This window comes from Scophthalmus maximus, chromosome 8 (genome assembly GCF_022379125.1).
Source record: "Scophthalmus maximus strain ysfricsl-2021 chromosome 8, ASM2237912v1, whole genome shotgun sequence".
NCBI classification, from domain to species: Eukaryota; Metazoa; Chordata; class Actinopteri; order Pleuronectiformes; family Scophthalmidae; genus Scophthalmus; species Scophthalmus maximus.
Window position 1 is genome coordinate 10,602,326 of NC_061522.1, and position 25,175 is coordinate 10,627,500.

General features: G+C 43.6%; 1 protein-coding gene across 6 annotated transcripts in view; it reads right to left on the bottom strand.

Annotated features, from left to right (window-relative positions):
• The window catches only part of ndst3 (N-deacetylase/N-sulfotransferase (heparan glucosaminyl) 3), a 46,129-nt gene that overhangs the window by 11,322 nt on the left and 9,632 nt on the right, over positions 1 to 25,175 (bottom strand). For all 6 annotated transcript variants that reach the window (XR_004794315.2, XR_004794314.2, XM_035637659.2 and 3 more), the window contains exons 2-6: positions 23,780 to 25,069; positions 14,735 to 14,822; positions 13,424 to 13,578; positions 11,769 to 11,954; positions 6,722 to 6,850 (exon numbers count right to left, since the gene is read on the bottom strand). Coding sequence is in view for 4 of the 6 variants with exons in the window: in XM_035637659.2 (XP_035493552.1) it covers positions 6,722 to 6,850; positions 11,769 to 11,954; positions 13,424 to 13,578; positions 14,735 to 14,822; positions 23,780 to 24,778 (1,557 nt within the window). In the remaining 2 variants the exon portion in view is untranslated. The remainder of the gene's footprint in view (positions 1 to 6,721; positions 6,851 to 11,768; positions 11,955 to 13,423; positions 13,579 to 14,734; positions 14,823 to 23,779; positions 25,070 to 25,175) is intronic.

Sequence of the window (25,175 nt, forward strand, 5' to 3'; positions counted from 1 at the left end):
GGAGAAGGCCTATGAATGTGAACACACGCACGCACACACACACACACACACAGGGTATTTCCTGGTGACAGAGGACTGTCGGTGCTCCTCTTTAATTCTGAAGGTTGCCGTAGATACAAAGCGACACAGTGTCAGGGTTTGATGGATCAGCGTCCGGCCGACCTGTAAAGCTGTTCAGAATACTGATCGCCTCCGAATACTGATGGGAGGGTGCTGGTGTGCGTGTGTGTGTGTGTGTGTGACACTGTGGGAGGGAGAAATAAGAACAGACGTGTGTGAGGCTACTTAAGTGTGTGTCTCTGTGACAAAGAGAAGCGAGTGAGACGGAAGAGGGAGAGAGGAGCAAGGGTATGCATGTCATAGTGATTTTTTATGTGTATGTGAGTGTCGGGGGGGGATTGTTTATGCATTTGTGCGTTTGTGCACGCCAGAGCAATTTTGTGCATCTGCCACTGCCTCCTTATCTTGTGCTCACTCCAAGCAAACCAGCCGCGCACCATCCCGCCCCGCCTGCTTCATATCAATCTAGCTGATGCTGGAGCAACAATGTGGAACCACTGTCGAGGCATCACAGCACTCAAAAGCTCGCCAGCAAAACGGTTTGCTTGCTCCTCTTGTCCAATGAGTCGTGATGTCAAGAACACGGACACCCCCTCCACCTCTTTGAATCATCACTGTAACCGTAAACTACTTGAGGCTCCCGTAGTGAAATACTGGGAATTCAGGAAAGTTTAACCTGAGTGAATAAGAGGCTGTGAACATTTTTTGAAGTGTCCCACCTCTCCCTTCTGTTGTTTTTTTTTTTTTTGGAAAGCAGGCAATGTGATCAAAAAATGATTTATGTTCCCTTCAAATAACTCAAAACCCTATGATGTCTGACTCAGGCTGTGAGGAGATGTGTGTGTGTGTGTGTGTGTGTGTGTGTGTGTGTGTGTGTGTGTGTGTGTGTGTGTGTGTGCGCGCGCTGATTTGAAATGAATGGCAGAGAGAAAGAGGCAGGGGGGAGAGTGTGCGAGAGGATCACAGCGTCATTGAACATGGAAACATTCATTATGGAGCTTTTAAGCACTGGCTGCCAAATTAAACAAAGGCGGACTGGAAGATGATTTGTGTATGTAATTGGAGAACTGCAGAAAAAAGGGGGAAGAGGGGGGCACAGAGTGGGGGTTAATGGAGGGAAAGACGGAGAAAGTAACCTTGGCAGGTGAGTCTGAATTAAAAAACAAACAAAAAAAGCAACTTGAGAGACTGTTAATCTCCAGACACTGTACAAGCCCCAAACCCTTTTGGTGGAGAACTCACTGTGGGTAAGAATTCAATTAAGTGAACCATGTAGACCGTTTTTTTTTCTCAGCATCTAGTGCCAAGTCTCATTTCCTGAACATTGGATTTCTTCTGAGTGCCCTCTGTGCCTTTAATAAAGAATATTGCACTAATAATTTAACACCAGATTTGGGCTCAAATCATACTTGAAACTGGCCTGGGAGAGAAGTGGAGACACAAGAGAAATAAACCCAACCCCACAGCCTCCCCTCTTTTAATCTTTGTCCCTTGTCTTTTCCTCTCGTAGCTCCTATGCAGCTTCATTTCCTCCTTCTCTCGCTTCCTCCTTTTACAGTAATGACTTGCTCTCACTCTCTCGTCTTCAAAAAGTCTTTCCTCCCCTCTCCGATCTCATATTGACCTAGATGAAGCATGTCAGTCCAACAGTGGTGGAGTGATGTTCTTAACAAATCCACACACACATGAACACACAGGCAAACACACACAGACCACACACAGACACACAGGCGCACACACACAGAAACACAGACACACAGGCGCACACACACGCACAGACACACACAAAAAGAAATACATACAGACATGCACGCACGCACGCACGCACGCACACAAAAAGAAATACACACAGACATGCACGCACGCACGCAGCACGCGCACGCACGCACACACGCACGCACACACACACACACACACACACACACACACGCACACACACGCACACACACACACGCTCATGCACACGCACATGCACACGCACATGTCATGTCTTGGAAGATTAAGAGAACATCAGTCATGTATTTCAGTTTGTGACACGTCCCAATCCCCCCTGACATGATTGCATTTTTGAAGAAATCACTTGTTTTACTGGCATTTGGTTGCACATGGACTATCTATCTGTCTGTCTGTCTGTCTGTCTGTCTGTCTGTCTGTCTGTCTGTCTGCCTGCCTGCCTGTCTGTCTGTCTGTCTGTCTGTCTGTCTGCCTGCCTGCCTGCCTGCCTGCCTGCCTGCCTGCCTGTCTGTCTGTCTGTCTGTCTCTCTGTCTGTCTGTCTGTCTGTCTGTCTGTCTGTCTGTCTGTCTGTCTCTCTGTCTGTCTGTCTGTCTGTCTGTCTGCCTGCCTGCCTGCCTGCCTGCCTGCCTGCCTGCCTGCCTGCCTGTCTGCCTGTCTGCCTGTCTGTCTGTCTATCTATCTCAGTTCCACTAGGATCCTGCCTGCTGTTCTCTCCTTCAGCGTGGAGCTATGCCTGCCCGTTTCCCATTACAGACCACTTAGTTCCACATACATTTCTCCTTGATTGAATTGTTATTGCTACTAAAAAGAAGCCTACACCTCCATCCCACCCTCCCCCCTCCCTCCCGTTTTCTCTCACCCTCCCTGTCATTGTTCTCTTCCCCTTCTCACTCTTGCCGTGGCTCTCTTCTCTTTCTTTCTTTCTTCCTCACAGTCCATCTCGCCGTCTCTGTGTCATCAGGATAATTGAAAGCTGAACGTCAATACAGCAAATGATTTCGATTCAATTATTTTGTCCGCTCCAGTCAGCGTCCAAGGGCCCTGTCCCCTTCTCTTCTTGCTTTGCTTTGCTCTTACTTTATCATTTCTCCTGCTGTTTGGATTGTAGCTCAGTGTGTGTGTGTGTGTGTGTGTGTGTGTGTGTTTGTGCTTGATGAGCAGCCAAAGCCTTCAACAGCAATCAGCAGGGATACAGAGAAAATAAGTGAAGGAATGGAAATAAGACAGAAAAATAAAACGTTGTTAGAAGATTCATATTTGCGAGCAAAGTCACCATGCACAGATTAAAAATTAGAAATAAGACTGGCAAGTGAAATGGCCATCAGCGCCTCTGACAGGAGAGGAAGGGTGAGGGATGTGAGGGTGTTCACTGGGCTAGGAAGGAAAAGAGATTGTGCTGATATTTGTTGTTTGGCTAATAAGCTTAGTGGCAGAGCTAAGCGCTAAATGTCAGCCCTGATATATGTCTACAGCTCTGCTTATGTCAGCTAAACACACATTTATACAAATATACACATGCACACATGCGCAGATGCTGACACACAAACATACACTGGCAGTGCGTGTGTGTTTCTGTGTGTGGGTCTGTATGTGCATCGCTTCCTCTCTGTATGTGTCTGGATTCTCAAGTGACACAAGATGCCGTGACCTGAAAATTAAATCTCAATCTGTCTGCCACCTTCTCACCCAGCTTTCCGTGCACAACCCCCCACCCCCCCCCCCTCACCATTTATTGGGGAATGACTTGTGCCCTATTGGCTGTTTGCAGTGTCTAGGTCGTCCAATCGATTGTTGAGCTTTTGAGCGATGGGGAGCTCAATGACTGTTGATGCAGCCCAGAATGATGCAAAAGTATCTAAACGCACACATGCATGCACACACACAAATGCATGCACAGGCACACACACACACACACACACCGCATCCAATATGTTAGCTGTCGCCAGTGGTAAACTGCCACCACAGGCCAGATGTGATTTAAAAGTCATTGAAAGGGAAGTGACGATGTTACCAGTGTGCAGATCATCAAACAATAGGAAAACCCCGGGGGACTAAATCAGTGAGCTACAGAACACTATTGATTAGAGACACACAAAGGGCACGCTCTAATGAAAGCTTGTGCGTCGGCAAATGGAGCCGGCAGAAGCGAAAATGAATCATCTCTCTGTATGTCTGTGCGAGCATATGTGTGTGTGTGTGGACGTCATGGCAGATATAGCTCTTATATTAAGTGTCTAAATTGCTTTTATGTTTAATAGGTCTCTTCATTAAGAGATACAACATGAGGAGAGTTTCATCTTTTATTAAACGGATTAATGAAAGGACGGAGCGAGAGAGAAGGACAAACGATAACAGAAACCAAGGGAAAAAATGTAATTAGCCTCTGTGTTTCTGGCTTTCAAGACGAATTTCAAACCCTTTGTGTAATATGAGTGTGAGTGTGTGTGTGTGTACTATGAGTGTGAGTGTGTGTGTGTGTTTCTTCTCAGTCACTCCAAACGCACTAACAGTGGAACATGTGACAGTATGGAGGCCCACTGTTGGTCGTGCCAACAGCTATATGTCAAAACTCTCTTTTGATTTTAGTTTAATTATAGGCAAGAGTTTGACCTGCAGGTATTTGAGTTCCTACTCAACACTGCCTCTAAACGTATTAGTGTAGACACATTCACAGTCGGCTCATTTACATGTGTTTTTCACACTCCTTCGGTTTTAACAGTTTGTAACGCTAGGCAAGATTTTTGACTATAGGTTTGCTATTTGTCAAACTACATACTGAAGGAAAACACCGTAGTTTCAAGATTTACTCTGTATTAAATCGAAACACATACGATTTGGGAACATTGCTCAAATTGTTCTGACTTGCTGACTCAAGGAGTCAGAGGCCTACTGAGGAGTTTTCAAGGTCAGAGGTTCAATTATTAAGATGCTCACTAAATTTTAAAGAGCCAAAGGTTATGGTATGAACTTCACCATAGAGAGAATAAACTACAGCACTCAAGCCGCAGTGATTTGAACAATTTGTCTGGTACTGCATCCCCACTGACTCCTTGCATCCATGTCATGCTGCACGGCCGCCGAGAGAGGAGACCTTTACTGTGTGGTAAAGAATGCAGCTCCCAAACCTGGACACCATCTATGCCAGTCGCCGGAGGAAGAAGGCCAGCAGCATTATCAGGGACTCTACACAAGCCAGACACTCCCTGCCATCCGGCAAACGGTTCAGGACAATAAGACCCCGCACCAACAGACTGATGAATAGCTTCTTTGCAAGAGCTGTGGCCTCCATCACACCCCTCCCTCCCCAAACACAAAGACTTTTGAGACAAACACACACACACACACACACACACACACACGACACACACACACACACAGCCTCTACCTAAGTGTAAATACAATCCTCTGTAAATCTGTAAATATATATCAAACTTAATTTAACCAGGGCCTTTTATTTAATTTATTAAATGTAACGTTATACCTGCACAAGCGACACTTTGCTCTATTTGTTCACCACTACTGCTTCTATTTGTCTGTTACCACTTTTTTTCCCTATGTCTTTTCCTGTGCGGGTGAAGCCACGAGAAATTTCATTTCACCCGAGTGTAATGAAAACAAAGATCATTCTATTCATCTATTCGATTCTTATCTATTTTCTCTTAACACATAACAAGCAATTCAGCTGCACCCGTTAGACAGGAAATGGTAAATTACACCACCTCTAGTTTTAACACCATCCCAAACACCTAGGCTGCTAGTGGAAATGTAAAAAAACACTTTTACTTTGTGGGGATCAGAGGAGTTTTTCTTTAGTTAACTAATTCAGAGAAGTGAGGGAGAGCAAAACAGAGAAAAGGTGCTTAATTATTGTTCGTTTTGAACTTGATACAAACCGATTCCAATTTTGTTAAATCAACCGTCAGAAGTACAAGCACATTATATATTCCTTTGCAAATGTCACACATCATTAAACAGGGATACAATGACATGTACTGTAGATGAAGAAAAAAAATCGGAATAAATAAAACACTTAGAAATGGAAGACAGGGAGAAAGGACGATAAAAAGACAAAAAGAAAGTTGTAAGAAAAAAAAGAGACAAAAGAATGAAAGAAAGTAGGGAAAAAAAAGAACGACAAAAAGGAAGACAGACAGAGACAAAGTGGTGCAGGCAGAGAAGAAAGGACTAGATTGGGTTGTTGTGGGAAGCTGCTCTCAACTCCGTGATGTTCCCTGAGTCTCTGACAGCTCCTCTAGTTCAGCTCTCCCCTACCTGACACTTCAATGTAGTCTACCGCTGCTCCATGAGCATCTGTGCATGCGTGCGTATGTCCATGTATGGTTGAACTCAGACAGTGAGATTCAGGGATAATTACTGCGAATCTCTATTCCTACCTTGGGAGCGTGCACACGCTTGTGAGCATGAGCCGCACGTGCATGAGCATCTTAAATGCCACCAAAACCTAATTCTGTTGCTTAATTCAAAGCAGAATCAAGTTGAGCTGACATACGCAGCAGGGGTAAGAGTGCAAGGGGGAGGACGCACACACGTGTGTGTGTGTGTGTGTGTGTGTGTGTGTGTGCGTGTGTGTGTGTGTGTGACAGCAACCCCCCTGTGGTGAGACCTATTTTAAAGTGGGTAGATGAACACAGCTCCACAGTGAGAAGCAGCCCTTGACAGGACGACACACGCACGGACGACACACGCACGCACGCACGTGCGCGCGCACGCGCACATGCGCGCGCAAAATATCAGCCAGACAGAAGAAGAAACATTTACAGTTAGAGCGGGAAACCCAGTTGATTCATTTTTGCGGTGCGAGAATCAAAACAGAAAGTAACAGTCCTCCCTGTTTCTCACTCTGGGTTTCCGTCGGCATGTGTGAGATGCGTGTTTGTTTGTGAATGTGTTTTTCTCGTGACTCACCGGGTTGAGGAGCACGGTGAGAAAAAGCTCTCCCCCACGGATGCTTTTGTCCAGTTCTTTAGGTCCGCCCGGGTATTCCTTATAGTAGATGGTGTGAGTAAACAAGCCACACGTCTGACGAGGCAGCACCTATACACGCAAACACATGTAAAGACATAAGGGGAGTCTAAGACAAAGTAGTTTTCATGGAAAGAAATGAGAGTTTTCAATGACCCATCAAAGAGTACTCCTCTGATTTTGTACTTCACTTGTACAACTGTAAGGCATTTGTATCAGACTTCCCTCTGGAGCCACAAAAGGCTTCATACATTTTTTTCCCCCACATAGTACACCCAGGGTCCTGTAAACAGACTTCAATATGTAAAATCAGTTTCCCTTTAAGGGCATAAAAATGCATCCATACAATGATTTTAAATTAAAAAAGGAAACTGAAAGAGCTTGCTCTGTGTGAAGTGAAAATATACTTTAAATAAATATATTTCACACGCAGCATAAAAGATGAGAAATGTACAGCTGGAGAGTCAAGTTTTTCTACACAGCAGTTCCTAAATATGAGAAGCAGATCAGGGTTATTCTGATGTGTCGTGTCACACCGCCTCTGGGAATGTTAATGATAACAGAGAAGAAGAACAGGTACCAAAACTACAGATGGTTCAAGGCACATGCGCGCAGCAGAGGGCGTAGTACGCCATTTTCACCGCCGGCTACGCGACTTGTCACAGGGTAAAGAAAGGCTCCAGTGTCATTCATAACATAAACGATGGCTCTGTTAAATTTTCTGTGTTCTTTGCTCTATGTCCAGGACTCGGCTGTGTCGTACAGGCTTCCGGCTGGCTCGCTGACGCAGCTCACCGGCACACTTAAATAGAAAGGGGGTCGTAATTAAAGGTTATTAGTTCCACCTCTGAAGACAAGTCAACATGCATGCTGTGGAGAAAAAAAGGCCCGTGAGAGTCAAATCAGGGTTGTCAAAGGACACACCGATTACTGCCTCCGGCGGGTTTGAGCTTTGGGTCCGGAGGAGCTGCCCAGCTGAGACGTCTACCCGTGCGGCAGCAGAGACCCTGTTTTCATGCAGGTGCATTGCACAACCCTCGGACTTGCACTGGCGAAGTTAAATCATCCCGGGGCACTGTTATTTATGTATTTTTCCTCACCTACACCTGTTTGGTATTTTGGTGACTCGCTGGTTACCGCAGCAGGAGGGGATCATAATAGATTACCTCTAATCCCACCTCAAACAGGTGCCCTTTGCCCCCTGGGACATGAAAACACTGCAGGCAGCACACTCCCACACCTTCTTGTGTGAGTGGCATACACTCTGTGCCATGACTGAGGGAAACTGGTTCCCGTATGTGAATTTCTCTGAAATGCAACATCGGGGACATTGTTTTGGGCTTTAATTCTAAATCTATTAAGAGTTTTCAGGGAGTCTTTATTGCTGGCCCAAACTGTACTATAGCATGTCTTTAGGCTGACGCAAATAGATATTCCAATTAATGTAAACTTACATTTTAAGAAATGATGTGCATACAATTATATTAACAACCGTGAAAAACTAGTGGGAGGGTGGAAGATCAAATGTTTTAATAGCTGATGCCTTAATCTCCTTTTCATTAGATCATGTAGAGAAGAGAAGAGAAGAGGAGAGGAGAGGTCTTTATTGTGAGCTCCTTGTGGAGCACTTCTCCATGTGAAGTAGAGAGTAAAGGCTGGAAGCATAGATATTGGTTTATCTATAAAACACACTGTAGACTGATTCACACTCGCACACACAGACGAGAGAGAGAGAGTGTGGGAGAGAGAGAGAGAGAGAGAAGGAGTGAGGGGGACAGAGAAACAAAGAGAGAGAGGGAGAGAGAGAAGGCCACCGAAGCCACAGACACTCAGCACTATTTCACCAAACCAATTATCCACAGAGCTATAGCTCAAAGTGATAAAGTACATTTTAAAAAGAAATACACACACACACACACACACACACACACACACACACAAATATGCAGCACAATCCCATATCTCAGTCTGATTTGTTCTGATACTGTGGGTCCAGTGGGTGGCTCTCAATCTGCTGACAGAGACACACAAACACCAATTTTACAGCCTTCAGACAACGTCCTGTCCTCCTCTGAGCAAACAAAGATGGAGCGAGAGGCAGCGGAGGAAGAGATTAATGGACAGAAATTGCAGGAAAAATTGGAAGTGAAAAGATCTGAAAGGTAAAGAAAATGGGAGGGATGTGAACCATCTCCCGGAGTAACTTCACGACGGGTCGGGAGACGGGAGGACTTCTCAGTTTCCAAAAAAACCTCATCAGTCGGTTTGTGGTTTTTCCGAAATTCAGATTCAGCATGGACGGAGGCGTACACACACACAAGAAAATGACACAAACTGCCTCTCAGAAAAATGTTCCGCCTGCATGAGCTAAGTTTTTAGGTTTAGGTCTTTTTGTGTTTGTTTTTTTTTTTCATAGCCTCCTTTTGATATTTAGTCAGTGCAGCATGCGATGTCTTGGAGCAAGAGACAGACCTTTTTCCATTTCCCCTGCAATGCTTTCACATTGCGCTGCAGTTTTAAATATTTAATAGTGGCTGTTAATACATATTTGTCTAATTCCACACTCTTGTAAATACAATTTTTGGAGAAACAGTGGCCTCAAGGTCAAGTAGCTGTTGTGTAGCTTTCGAACGTATCACGTAGCATTTTGTCAGCTGGTGATGCTTGCTAAATTGCTACGGAGTTACAGCTGTTTAAATAAATGATATTTAATGAATTATTTTGGGGACATTTTTCCGCCAGTACGCCTTAAAAATTGAAAGTTCAATCTCAAGAAACAGACACTCATTTGTTCAATGTGCTGTAACTTATTTTTCATAACACATGATCTAAATTTGGCGATGATGAGAATGAAGATTAGATTTTCATTTCATTAATTTCAATGTCTACAAATCCATGACAGCGGGGCAAACACAGAAAATACAATATAATGAAAAGCTCCAGAATAAAGAGGTGGGTGTGAGCTGTGTTTTCCCCTCCCCTCACTCTGGAGTCTGACTTTACAGTAATTAACATAATCAAGGAGTCATTGCAGGTTCCTGCATTTCCTGACAGACGTGAGAGGCGAGGACGGCTCAGCCGACGAAAAGCTCGCCCCGCGTGATCACCAGATTTCAACAATAAATCTGATTTGTGTGTCCTTGTCGCTTGTTGCTGCATGAACAGAATTCTTGGCCGGAAAAACTGAAAAAAAAAAGTTTATTGCATGCCAAATAAAAACTAATTGATTGTTTTATTTGAGAGAAAACTGGAACAAAGTATTCAAAAACATTGATGGTAAGCTTTGTTGAAAAATTAAATTAATTTCAGTCACTATACTTTATTTTCTTTTAAAAAATCTCTTCGCCTGGGTTTTTTTTTTCTATTAATCTCTGCCAGTTTTTCCTTTTTTGTTTCTTTCATTTTGTCTTTGTTTGTGATACATTGTAAAGTGTTGAATACTTTATGTATATTTGTTCAGTGGCTTGTTATTTAATTCAGTGATTCACTGTTGTTTAACAATACCATAGTATTGGTTATTTATAATGTTACATTATCGCCTGTCAAACTGTCAGCTTGGTATTGAATTGGAGGGAAGCTGGATTAAGTGACTGTCTTTTATGTCACTGTGACAAGATGACAAGAAATAAAAGCAGACTTTGGGACTGATTAGGAAATTGACATTGCTGTCTTGTGCAAATTGTTTGCTCGAACCCAAATACAGCAGAACAACATGGGCTGGTAATTTTTATGTCAGATGTGATCGGTTCTTTCTTCAATAAGAGAGCAGTTGTGCACGCTGACAAAGAGCCTGAATGACAAGGGAATGAAGAGGAGGAGGAAGAGGCTTCGAAAGGGATGAAGACAACTTGCTTATGGGTGAAATGGGTGAAAAGTTTTATCCTCCTGCCGTCTCAAACTGCAACTGATGAATCATTAATGGAGTTATTTAAGTGTAGAAATTCTCTCATTACCAGATCCTTACTCTGTGATACACACGTCTTGCACATATACAGTACAAATATACAAAAGCCTGCACACGCATACACAAAAAAAAGCCTGTCCCCTCTGCCACATTGTGAAATCATTAAATATTAAATCAACGGGGGGCTGAGCCTGCTGTGGTGAGACGAGGTCAAAGAATTCATATCACACACACACACACACACACACACACACACATATGCACAGAGGTTACACACCACACACAGCGTCATTGATTTTTTGTTTAAGACCGCAAGAAACAATCAGCACACAATTTACCACTCAGCAAACACTTAGCTGCACAGAGACAGCAGATTAAAAACACTTTTTCAAAGTGAGATAAAAGAAGTGAAGCAGCACATCTCAACACCTTCTCTTTCTCTCGTGACTAAATGATTCTGCATTTAAGCTTGCTTTGATTTTGTTCCCCTAGTAATTTATAATTCATTGTTTTAATTTCAGTCGGATGAATTAAGCAAATCATTTTTCCTCCTGGCGAGCAAGGGCACTACATAACGCACTCTGAGTGTTAGGTTTGATTTATGAACACTGCATGATCAATGGTGTTATGTTAGAGAAACACATAGGATAACTCCAAAAACACACTTGGCTGTAAAATGTATCATGTCTCAGCCCTTTTGTCAGACAAAGAACACATCTGTCCTCTCTCTTTATGACATGTGTCTGCAGACAGCAACAACCACTCTGCTGTATACATGGGGATGAGCGGAAGAGCGAGTTAAATGAATATTACCCCTACAAAACAAGAAAATTTGAAAACAGGAGGGAAAATAATAGATGAGACAGGATGCCGTACTTTGGGAATTCAGCTGTGAACCTTTCTCCTTTGAAAACGACACAGGTAGTTGTGAAGATGTAAATGAATTTGCAGGTATGTGAAGATACATGAGAGTTGATCAAAGTGCATTTATGGAAATGAATGTGAATGAGCACTTTTGCGTGTGTGCGCGCGTGCTGTGATGCCGAGGCGTTTCACAGACGTTTGTTAACAGCGTGGTCCCCTCACCATGATGTTGTTGTGGATGAAGCCCTTACGATAGCGAGCAGGCTTGAGGTGGGGATACTCTTCTGTGCTGGTGACCCGGATGTTCCACACGCGTCTCCAGGCCTCGTACAGCTGCAGGTGTACCGGGTACACACCCGAGTGGTGAGGGGCCACAGCGTAGCCCATGTCCACTGGGATGCTGTGCTCCTGGAGGGGGAGCACGCACACACACACACACACACACGCACGCACACACACAGACACACACACACACACACACACACACACACACACACACACACACACACACACACACACACACACACACACACACACACACACACACACACACACACACACACACACACACACACACACACACACACACACACACGGACACATACATGAGGGTTATACACATAAACAAAAAAAGTTGTACTACATTTACAACTTTGGCAAAGGGCATGATAGCACATAAATGCAAAAAGCCAGACAGTCTGACCTTGTGGAAGAAGCACACGGTTTGTATTGTGTATGTTACGATGCTGGCCTTCGGGGTGGAAATTAAAAAATATATATAGTTTGTGAGCATGTGTTTGTGTGTGTGTGAGTGTGAGGGTGGATGGTTGTGCTGGGTACATCTCGCAGACGGATGGTGTTGTCCTTGGCTCTGACACACACCTACACACACTGTCAAAGCAAAGCATCAGCGGCCAGGGGATGAGGGAGTGGCATGCGTATGTGTGTGTGCGATTGAGGTTAGGGATCACGCTTTATGAGGACGTTCACCTTCAACAACATGAACCGACCCCCCTCACTTTGTTGGGTGTATGGCACGACACGGTCATACAAATCATTGCCACACACACACACACACACATATATATATATATATATATGTATAAATATCAGCAAAGCGCAGCAAAACCAAGCAGAGCAGAGCAACACAAGCACTCGACCTTGTGGACCTTAGATTAAAATGGGCTCAGGTGTGCGCATCAAAATAAGTGCATCCTTATCCCCACTAGGATATTTGACTTTGTTTTGTTTTACAAAAATTAATAAATAACAGTAGTTTTTGTAAAATCATTCCACAAATTAAACGTACAACTCTCATATATGCTGATAGTAAACATTTCACATCATAATCTGTAATCTACAGCATTGTAATCGACATCCATCGGTCATATCAAACAAACAGGAACGTCTGCCAGACATTTTCACACAAAAGGGTTAACTGGAAAATTATGATAAAATGAACATTCAAGTTTGAATTGTGTCTAAAGTAGTAAAACTATGATCCTATTGCATTCTGGATCCAAACTTGTCCCTTAAAATGTGTTCATCTGCAGCTCATCTGCATCAACAATGACTGTAATTCCTTCCATGTTTATTTACAACATTTCTGTGGAAGGGAAACTAAAACATGACATCATTTCAAGTCAACAACGTAAGACAAAGGGCTCTCATGAACATCATGTCTGTAATCTGCTGTTACCAAAGGAACAACAATCACGAATACTAAACAGCAACAGACTTCCTTAAAGGAAAAAAAAAAAAAAAAGCACTGGGAGCGAGCTTGATTAAAAGGACACACAAGAAGAAAGCAACAAGAAAATAGACAGCTGCAAGATGTGTGCACATGCGCATGTGTTGTGTGCGCGCGTCCATCTCACCAGAGCAAACTCCTTGTTGAGGACCATCTGCTCCAGCAGGGAGGACTCGTTGTGGAAGAGGTGCGGCTGCATGTGGCTCCACATGTGGGGGAACCACCAGAACTCATCCACATACTTCAGCAGTAAATCGTCTCCCTCGTCCTCCTCCACTGTGCCTGCACGCACGAAAACACACACATTTGCACAAAAAAAAGGGACAACATGACAAAGAATGGGACGTGTACAGATGTTTGCTTCATGCACATATAGAGTTCAATTTCTCAGCTTCCCACTGGTGTATAATTGGAAGTATATCGTCAAGCAACTGTGCTGTCTTTCAGGTCGTGTTGCTAAATAAGGTGGTGGTCTGACACCATGGTGATGAAGAGCGATGCCATGGCAATAACAGATGCTATGATAATGTATTACATTCTATATTAAATTTCGTCTAATAATAATCATGTGCAGTCTCACCTATTGTTCTTTTACCGCACATCCCACTTCTTTGTTCTCTTGCTGCAGATTAAGACACTTTAACTAAAATAAATAAAATCTGTCCTTGGAACCACATGGGGGTATTAGAATGGACAGTAACATGTCACAAGCCAGACAAATAACATACTTTGAAACTCAAAATTCTGAGATAGTATGAGATTTTCTTTAAAGATTAATTTTCTTTTAGAAAAGGATAACTTATCATAATTGCACACTTTAAGCTTTATAAATGTGTAGGAAAGTCCCACCAAGAAAACTGTAATGCAAATTCATTTTTTCTTTAGACAATTATATCTAGTCATTTGTTTTTTGCTGCCTATATTATTTAGTTTATCTAAAAACATTTTACCAAATAAATTCGATTTACTACAATGATCATATGTCAATCGCATTATTTTAGGCCTTGATTTAATCATCAAACTGCAGACATTCAAGGCACAAGACTGTTATTTAGACTTACACATAATACTTAACTACCGTCATTGACTCAGACCGACTTCAAGAGGCATCTTAATATATGTAGATTATAACGATAATTTGATGCCATGTTATTAGGACCATTCATTTTTCAATTGATGAATCTGTGCAAGTGCCAACAGATCTGAACAGGTTTCATTGGGAATATTTTGTTCCACCCTTTCACTTCGTCAACATGACACCGAAAAACAGTCGAAGATAATGGCCCTGCAAGGCCTGTGCATGACCTTTGAGAAAAAACTGTAAACAAGTAAAAATGTGTTTCGTACATAAAACTAGCTTAGCTTGGATATTTAATGTAGAAAAACCCTTAACCGCCACCTGGTACATCAGGGTGTAAAGCAAAAGAACAGAACACACCTGTGTGGTAGAACTTCCCAGAGAAGCCAAGGTTGAAGGTAAAGTTGGAGATCTGAGAGCGCAGCTGTTTCTGAATATCAAGGAGAGCCTGTAGGTAGATAGAGAGATAGATGAATAGATAGATAAATGGATAGATGGATAGATAGGTCATTAGTGACAGAATCACATTAACCTCCTTGCAGACAGAGCACAGTACATATCAGGTTCATCTCTCCCCAGCCTGCACTTGCACTGATAAATGCCTGATCTGTCTGATTCAGGTCTAATGTCTCTCTGTTGTATATTTAAGTGAACTCTTACAGTATATTCCCCTCAGAACTATCAGAGGAACGGCCTCTGGCGGCTACTTTGAGATTGCTTTTAGCAATGCAAAGTGCTTTATAAATGACATGTATTATTATTATTATTACTATTACGTGTGCCCACATCAGTCGCAGCAGTCACCAACATGCCATTGCCACGTGCTTCGTCGTTTTTCGTCTGACGTCACTCTGTTTCCGCGTGCCCAAGTTTTGCGGTGGCGGTTTCCTTGTCCTTAAAGTTACCTCAGTGTCTGGTTTCAATACTTGAATCAGGATTTTCTGCACTTATTTAATGACTTCATTAGTTTACTGGCCTTTAAACAAAGACTCCGTAATGAGTGTTAACTAAAGTGAGTTGCACAGTCGCGCACAGTCACGCACACACCGACAGTAATGCGAGTTAATGAAGGTCAGTGCATTAGTAGCCTCTGGAGGGTGGACTAATAACCCCCCCGCACACACACCCACACCCACACACTCCTCCCTTCTCATCATTCTCTCCATCCATCCCTAACATTACCAAGTGAACCACCCCCCCGCTGCTGCTGCCTACTCTCTTTCCGATACGCCCTCTACACTTCCATCTTCCTACTTCTGAGAACCTGCAGTCGCCTCTCTGCCCCCCTTCCCCATTTGTCTTCCACCCTCCCTCCTTTCTTCTCTGAAGCTCCATTTCTCCCTCGCTTGCTCCGTGAAAATGTCACATTCTCAGGAGACGGGGCTGTTCTAATTTGAAAGGAAGGCTGAAGCAGCATGGAGGAAAGATCCTTCTCTGTACAACTCTGTCCCCTTGCTCTTTCCCTCGCTCTGCCCCACCCACGTCTCATTGCTGCCATTGCACCTCTCACTGTCGGCTCCCACACAAATACCTTGTTTATTCACAAAACTCTTATGTTCCCTGTATGTAAACTGCTGGCCGTTTCTGTTGAGCCCCACGCCACATCTCTGTTACCAGCCTTTGCCATGGTGCTTTATCGATCCCCGAAGAAGCTTTCCTGATTTACTAGACCTGAGCAGCTGATGTCAGAGCGAGGATTCAGGTACTGTCTCTCTCTCCCTCTTTTCCCCCCTTTCTCCCCCTCTGTGTGTGTGTGTCTCCCAAACTAACAAATATACAGACACAAGCACAGTGTCTTCATTATCTCTAATCTAATGGTGTTGAAGATGGCTGCATGCTGACAGATGTGCACAGTTCCCTAATCTGATCCCCTGTCTCCTCTGTTATGACATCCTCTACATCTCTCTCACACACACTCACACTCACACACACACACACACACACACACACACACACACACACACACACACACACACACACACACACACACACACACACACACACACACACACACACACACACACACACACACACACACACACACACGTGGATGCAAAGACTTAGGAATTAAAATTAAGTTTATAGTTGAGTGCTTTGCATTATAACTCAATATGCACTCCCCAATGCACTTGGTCGAGATGCATTATTAACGTGTGTTGGTATCTGTGAGAGTTGGCATAGGTGTGTGTCCAAGTGTGTAGTGTATTAGCTTAAACACCTCATTTGTATTCTGTGCTACTGAACATCCACAGCAAAAAACAGAATAGTCGGGCAGCAATGGAGCAATGGAGCTGCTTTTGCATGTTTTTAGAACTATAACTATAACAGTTAACAATTCATCACCTTTGTTATGCCACTATGTGAGCAAAGAATCATTTTTAACTTTCCTCGCCCGCTGAATTTATAAAGGTTCTGTCATTTGAGAACTCACTGACTCACAGCCATGTTTTTTGACATTCAAAACCAGTCCAACAAAAAAAAGTCTTTTCAAAGGGACAACGCTAAACCTGGCGAGGTTGTTTGCCAGCTATCTCTCAGATCTTACACATCAGAGACCAATATGGAGAGGGACAATTTCTATTTCTGAAGTCCACCATATCATCGGCAGTATTTAAACCATAACCCGCACGCACTGATTATTTACAGCATGAAGTTGGCGCCCATGATAGATTGAAAAATAATGGTCAAAGTAGCCTATTCTGATGTCAGAAAGGAGTGGGAGTGGGTGGTTTCCAAAACCATTCAACCTCCTAACAAGCAGTTTGGATATACGCAGACTTCAGGGCCTTTCACATTTATTAGTAGCCTAATTTCTCTGCATTTACATTGTATTTGGGCTACTCAGTGTGTGTGTGTGTGTGTGTGTGTGTGTGTGTGTGTGTGTGTGTGTATGCATCCTGTGAATTATTGGAGAAATATTTCTAAAATATCTACAAATTTATTACCATAGATCACCATTAGGAGGAAGCGCTGCGTGTTAAGATTACGCCCGGAGTAGACATCTTGGATGGAAATATGTTGGGTATTTTATGTGATGTGTAGCCAGTCGGTCCATTGGATACTGAGCTCACAGTTAAGGATAGTTTTAAACCATGAGAAATTCTTCATAAGAAAGAAGGAGGGGGGATTTGGATTAGCAGGGGGTGGGACTATGTAGCATGTGAGAGATCTTGACAATCCCAATGATGAAGGTAAACGTACTGGGATTAGCCGTTAGTGATAGCCCTCATTTCTGTGCCCAATCCCACAGCTGCCTAGTGTCTGAAGCAGTGCCAGTTTGTTTCTGTGTGCGCCCGTGTGTGTGTGTGTGTGTGTGTATGTGTGTGTGTGTGTGTGTGTGTGTGTGTGAAAGCGACATTATGTGTGCATGTGTGTGTCCTTGCATGCGTAGAGCTGGAGGAGGTGCCAGCTAGATGTTGGGGTTCAAACAGATGGGAGACAGGCATCTGGACAGCTGGCATTCACTGCCTTTCACAAACCCTTTACTCCAACCACCTCTCCTCCATATCCCCATTCTGTCATTCTTGCCTGTGCACGGTTTGTTTTCTTTTCTTTTCTTTGCACAGCATTAAGCCTGGCTTGGAGACCTAAAAAAACAAAACTAATTATAAAAAATAAAAGTTCTGTCTAAGTATATGGGCAAGGGATTTTCTGTAAAAACAGATAGGAAGGCTAATTGAGAGGAAAAAGAAAATTTGATATAGTTTAATTCTTGTACAAAAGCTGGTTTAAGTTCTAGATTTCCGTACATGATTGCATGTGTTTGTGTCTACGTGTGTGTGTATCAGTGCATGCAATATGAACACCAGACCAGCAAAATTTAACTGGGTCAAGCATCTCTATTTGATGAGCAGGAAGAGCACTTTGCCAGTTAATGTCAGTCTTCCTTTTGCTTACACTTTACTTCTCTGTCTGACTTCCATTCTCGCATGTCAGATTCAAGTCAGTGTAGCTTTTTTTTTTATATTGGGGGATTTCACAAAACCATCTATTCACTTGCATTTACGGACCCGAGGTACTTGTGATTGCTTTGGCATTGCTACACTTAACGCTAAATTCTACTTGGCAGCCCCTCAAGGCTTTTGAGTTTCAGTGATTGCTGTGACCGCAAAACCTGCCTCATTTTGTCAGAGAAAATGCATGGCGCACTGCCACACTCTCAGAGTTAATTTGGAGTCAAAAACAAGATCACTGGCAAAAATGGTTAATTAGACAAACAAAGAAAGTTATTAAGATCATTTTCTTTTTTGACAGATGCTTTCTTGACAGTATTCATAAAAATGACTGCAGTGATCGGTGTTTTTGTACTCTATGTAAAAAAAGAAGAAACAGAAGGAAAACTCTAATGGCGTAACTGAAAGTCTTTTTCCCCCCTGCAGGACTGACTGTGATTATTTCACTTGTTCAGTTCACGGTGGCGAATGAGAGCATCTATTTTCTTTCCTTTCCCACCTGCAACTTTGTCCTTTTAAAAACCACTGCAAAGTGCAGTGCAAACTGGGGCGTGACCTTTGGTGATGTCATCAGTGATATCGTCGAAGGTTTTTGTCTTAGTTCCGAAAACGTTGGCTTAGAATAAAAAGTGGAATCCGTCTGACAAATTTTTTTTTTTTTCTTTTCGACAACCACTCCTTCAAAAACACTTCACTGTCGATGCTGCACTTCCTTCGGGCCCCAGCAGTGCATCTGTGGACTTTGAAGTTGATCAGATGAGTGGTTGTCGAGAAAATCCCAGTAAGATCGACGGACAGAGGTTCCTCCATTTACAGTTAGAGTGAGATCAAGGTTCCTTATCAAAGGTGCCAGCCTCTGCCATGTTTTAAATGAATGATGTCGTCTGACACATAAAGAAGAAGGAGAATTTTGTATGCAGCTGGTGACAAAAGAGCAGACGCAGTCTCCTTTGTTCCCATTTCTTTGCATTTCTCCTTCAGTTTTTCAAATCTCTCCTCCACTGTTTATATCTTTTATTCATTATATTTGTAATGGCATTTGTCAAAGTAATAAACGGATATGAAATGAGCTCTGTTCCATTGACTTAATATGCATCACACTAAATTAGGTCTAAAGATTAACTCAAAGTATGACTGCACAATAAATGAACTGCTGAGCCAAAAACCTTCAGTGACGTCCGAATTTTCCCATATGGTCCTTTCCCCCCCTCAATTTCAGGTAATTTCCAGACCAAAGTAATCATCTGCACATGAAAAAACACTTAAGCTTTGACATTTATGCTCTTCATTTCAATCGTCCCTACCCTATTATCTGTTATAGTCACTCATAAGCCTGCCTTCTGCGGTGCAGTGATGTAATTCTGTATGTAAAATAACCGCTCTCCCACTGGATAAGATGTTAAACAGACTTTCTGTTCTCTCTCCTGATGGCAAGACAGGACTTTATGGCTTATTAGGCCACATGAAAGAAGTAGCTGTTTGACCCGAATCAAACAAAGTCATGAATTTGCAAACAATTGGAAAAGCATGTTTTAATCTCATTTCCTCAATTATTCCTTTTTCAGGAAGTACAAGGGACGGACTGTCTCAATATAAAATCCAGGGGATTTCCTCCGACATGATCACAGTCATGATGTGACAATCTAACATGGGGAGAATTTGTATAAGACACAGAAAGACTCTGGGGTCATACGAAGTAACTGCGCATTTCACTGAGCTACTACACCTTCATTTAAAAATGCTTAATATGTGCAAAGAGAATGTGTCTTGGTTTCCAAGTTCATATACAGTATATCAGGATGCATGGGTGTCCTCTCAACTTAGATGACACCGCTTCAGAAAGCACGATGGGGAGGAAACAAGCGAGAATGAGCTGAGAGAGAAGTTTAGGTAGGAATACAAATAGGCCGAAGATAGTGATCAATGACTCAGCCGAGGAGCGGGTGAGGAGGAAGGTGAGCGAAGGATGAGGAGGAAAGGGAGAAAGGAGGCGGTGATAAAGGGGGATCTGAAGAGTCAGAATCAGACACGGCCCTTAATGACCACTCCAAGGCAGAGGAGAGCAGCAAACCTGCACGCGCGAATTAAAAAACACGGGCGCCGACGCGAGGCGCATCATTGATGGGAGTTTTTGACTGGCATCATCCCTCATTTTGAGAAATGTCATCCGTGGGGTGCCTCCCTGTGAATCATTTTAATAGAGGAAATACAGCTGTGTGTGTGCGTGTGTGAGCGTGAGTGCAGACAGGAGGGGGGGTGGAGGTATTGTTTGTCACCAGATGAACTCGTGGGGTGAGTCTAATGAAGAGTGCAGAGAAGAGGAGGGTGGCATTTTAATTGGCCTCTCGCTCTCTCTCTCTCTGTCTTCCTCTGTCTCTCTCCCTCTCTCGGGGAGAACAGGAGATTGAATGTTGGCTCTACAGAGGTAAGAAGGGATTTATAATAGAGGCACTGCAAACGCCTTGTGCTGCTAATTGGTCAATAACACATCCCGTTACATACTTTGATGCAGTGTTCCACATAAGCTGTTCCTGAAGCACCAGGGATGAGAGAGGATTTACATTTTTCCCACATAGTTTGTGTGTCATTCATAATTATTCTTTGCGCCGTGGAGCCTTGTAACTGTGCATACAAGACAATCACTTCTGCAGTGGATATTCAGAACAATATTTAGAATATGTACCTGTCAGAGATTGCCCAATGTGGATTTTTGGTACGAGGCTGATCTGTACTGTGATCATCTGTCAGAGTCGCCTGACCAAATTCTTTTTAACCTGTTTTATTCCATAAAGATCATCAGAGCCAGACAGTTTAAACGGCTTAAATTTGACTTTGTGGAAACATATCGCTTTCATGGTTTAATAAATCCTTGAATTCCACAAGCATTCATCTTTTTTCGAATGACATGAAGAGACATCTTTTTAGCTGTCACCTTCACCCTGAGCTAGATGTATATTTGACACATGGTCATCTAATATGAGTCATCCTTTCAACAGCTTTTCATTGCTGCGGGGGATCCATTTATGAGCCCTTCTGAAAATGAACTGACGTGATTTACTAATCAAACAATCGCTGCATCGCCACAGAGACAAAAGGCGTTTGAGAAAAGATCACAGTGAAATAAGCCGGTAGATGCACGTGATTCTGAACATACATGAGTTAACATGCGTGCGTGCGTGCGCATACATACACACACACATACACATACACTTGTCACTTAAAATAAGCCTTGTTTAAAGTGTAATCTGACAACTCCACCTGAGGCTCCTCATTTCTCAGGGGAAGGCTGTTACAAATCACCACATTCCTGCTCCTGAACCCCCCCCCCCCCCCCCAGAACTTATCCTAGTTCTGTTCTCTGTGATTGCCAACTATCCTGAAGGAGAAAGTGCAGTAGAAATATGGAGTGAGTGTGTCAAATGGCATCACTCTCTCTTTTCCTGCCCCTCTCTCCATCTATCTGTCCATCTCGCTCTCTCTACTTCCTCCTTCATCCACATCCCCATGTCCTCCTGTTACCGGTTCATTCTCATGTATATTTATGCTACAAAGCTGAAGAGGCAGACGGACTTAAAATGAAAACTCAAACTAGAGAGTGTGCTCATTTTGTGAATCTGTACGTGCACAAGTGTGCGTGTGTGCGGGGAATATGCACTCCTTTATCCTTTTCTGGATACAAGAATTTTTTTTATATTCAAGGGTGGAATTCCTCTCCACTTGACCAGCCGCTGCACTCCTGTTTGCTCAGCTTCGTAATCCCCATTCCCCAAGTTTCAGCCACGGACAGGTGGCTCATCTTTTTTTGTCAGCGTCTGATGGGACAGGTGTCAGCCGCTGACGGAAAGTGACAATCTAATCTAAAGTACTGATTCAGAAAACACCCACGCACAAACATGCACGCACACACACACACACATTCCTATCATGTACATCTTGAGACTGCAGTGAGACGGGCGGATGCCTCTGGTCTAAGCTCATGCACATCACCACAAGCATATATCTCACCTGTCAAACAGTCCATCCAAACACACGCACGCACGAAAACCCACCAAACACCATTTGTTTCTCTTGAATGGTGCAGAGTGAGGACGCAGTGGGAGAATGTGACCCCACATTTAAAAACTTAATTCCTTGTGCTGTAACATTTTGTTCCTCCAGCTAACCTGGGATGAAGTTTCCCTTAAAATACCACAACACCCCGAAAAAATTAAGGTTTAAAAGTATGTATATATATATATATATATATATATATGTGGGTGCACATAATGTAACTCTGTATGAATACGTGTGTAGGTTGACGTCTGTCTGCATATTGAATGTGCGTGGGTGTTTGTGGGTTGTGTGTGTGTTTGCTCAGGCAAGTGTGTTGAAAACAATAGATGTCTTGAGAGGCGGCCTGCGTGGCCGACTCTCCTTTAGTTTCTCTAAGGGGAGGAACGTGGGAAAAGAGGAATAAGTGCCATTCATCTTTTCACTGGCTCATTCACTACCCCCCCACCCCCCACCCTTCTTTCTTTCACTCCACTTCTTTGCTCCCTTAAATGGCCTCTTTACTTCTGGCTAATGCTCCATTTGAGGTAAATGCCCTCTCGCTGTATCCCAACACATAAGCACTTGGTAAACAACGCAGAGACGTTACACATGTACGCATGAACGGCAGTTCACAAATGCCCGAGCGGAAAAAATCCATTGAAATACACAACCTTCGCAGCAAATACACTAACGCAAATATTTTTCTGCAAACACACAATGCAATAAGTAAACATTCCTTATCGTCAGAATTATGACTTTGATACTAAACGCGCCTGAATGTCTTGATAAACATCAGTGAAAGGGTACCTCGGGAAAAACCTAAAACATCAGGAAAAGTCATGGAATAAGAGATGACAGAAGATGGAAGAGAGAGAGACCCTGCTCTCATTTGATTTACTCAGTCATCCATTTGATTTTTAAATCCAATTTGACTAAATAGAAAACTTGAGAATGTGCTCAACGGAGCGCAGACCTCTGCCAAGGAGGTGTGTTGAGTCATTTGAGTTCAGTCCACTCTAGTGCACTAAACTAATAATCTTGGATTTGAGCTTTACCACCATGAATTATATTTATTTATGTGCTGTCAACTGTTTCATACACGTGGGTGTGTTTTTGACAACAAGTTATAACATTAGTACAATTAAAAATGGGATATAATTGTAATTATTCCAATTAATACATCACTTTTTGGAACTGTCCTAAGTACTGATACTTGTAAAATGGGCCTTTGTACTGTTTTTAACAGCAATGTATTGCTATACTTTTTTGGTACTATTATGCACTACCATCAATAACTGTTTTTAGAAGCTGATAGCAGAGTGACATATCTAATCTAACACCACTGACCCAACATTAATTCATCCTCTCTATTCCACTTGCTTTCTAATGCACACTATCACACACCAATCACTCCCAATACCTTCACATCCTTGGCGTTCATGCGTGTCCCTTCCTTCCCGACGAAAATATCATCTATATCCACCAGTATGTGCCGGTCCAGACCCAAAGTAAGCTTCCTGTCTGTGAGGTAGGAGATGGCATCCACCAGGATGAGTCTGTGGAGCCAGTAGCCCAGTCCCTGGCCAAATAGTACTCTCCTCACCCCATCATACAGCCCCAGGTCCTGCACCACGGTGGCTTGGAGGCCTAAACTGAAGCCCGGCCCTGGATTATCTCCACTACCTGCCCCTGCTCCCTCCTTGGCCCGTGCATGCAGCACAGCCTGGTATGTTGAGTGATTGGAAGAAAAGGAGGTCCAGTCCTCCCCAGGTAAGGCCCCTCGATCTGTGCCAGGCTTGGTCATGTGGAGAAGGGGGGAGCTAGACACAACACAGCAGTCCCAAAGTGCCTGGTTGGTCCTTAACACCAGCGGGAGGCCTCGGAGTTTGAGAAGAGGTGGGGAGTTCTCATTGGAGCGGTAGAAACCGATGATGCCCACTCTGAACTCAGTGCAGTACTGATGCAACAGCTGTCTGTTCCATGTGTCTGCATGTGCATACTTTAACAGATTCTCATAAATGATTAGTGAATATCGTCCACGGCCCTTTTCTGTCAGTGGTGGAAGGTCGCCCTTCCCTGAGGCAATCTCCATGCGGAACTGGAAGTGTGCTGACTCCAATATAGCCACGATGTCCTGACCCAGCTGGGAGTACTGGGACTCCACCAGCACCAGCACCACTGGGTCAGTGTGGACATGTGTGTGAGGGGGGTTAGGTGGGTACGGGTATGGGAGTTGGCGGTATGGGGACATGGAGAGGGGCTGGGAGCAGGCAGGTTCAGGAGATTGTCCAAGCTGCATGGAAGGAGAGGAGTTTGTAAAGAGAAAGTAAGCAGAGAGAAGGAGGGAGAGGAGACAGCAGGAGGCCAGCAGGAGCAGGAGCCTACGTAGGTGACGACGGAATCTCACTGCCACCGTCATCGCAAACTGGTGAGGTGTTGTGCGTGGGAGGAGGTGATGTCTTTTTTTAGTTTAACGTTGGCTAGAGAGCATCTGCACCAGTTCGGGGGGTTGAGCCCAAGAGATGTCTTTGTGTCTGGGGAAGCAGCAAAGCCACTCAGGAGTGGGTCATGTCACCATGGCAGATGGAGAAGAGCGCTCCGTCGGATGTTGGGCAACAAAGGTCTTCATTGAGGAAACGCGGTCGACGAACTCTTCTTCAATCCTCACAGAGGAATCACGCGCAGACATGGAGCGAGTGATGATTAATGTCTGCAGAAATTGAGGACAAGGAGAAAAGAAGGAAGAGTGAATCTGTGGGGCAAGGTTGAATTGTATGCATTAGTTCTCTGCCTGAACGTTTTTGTGTTTTGTTGTG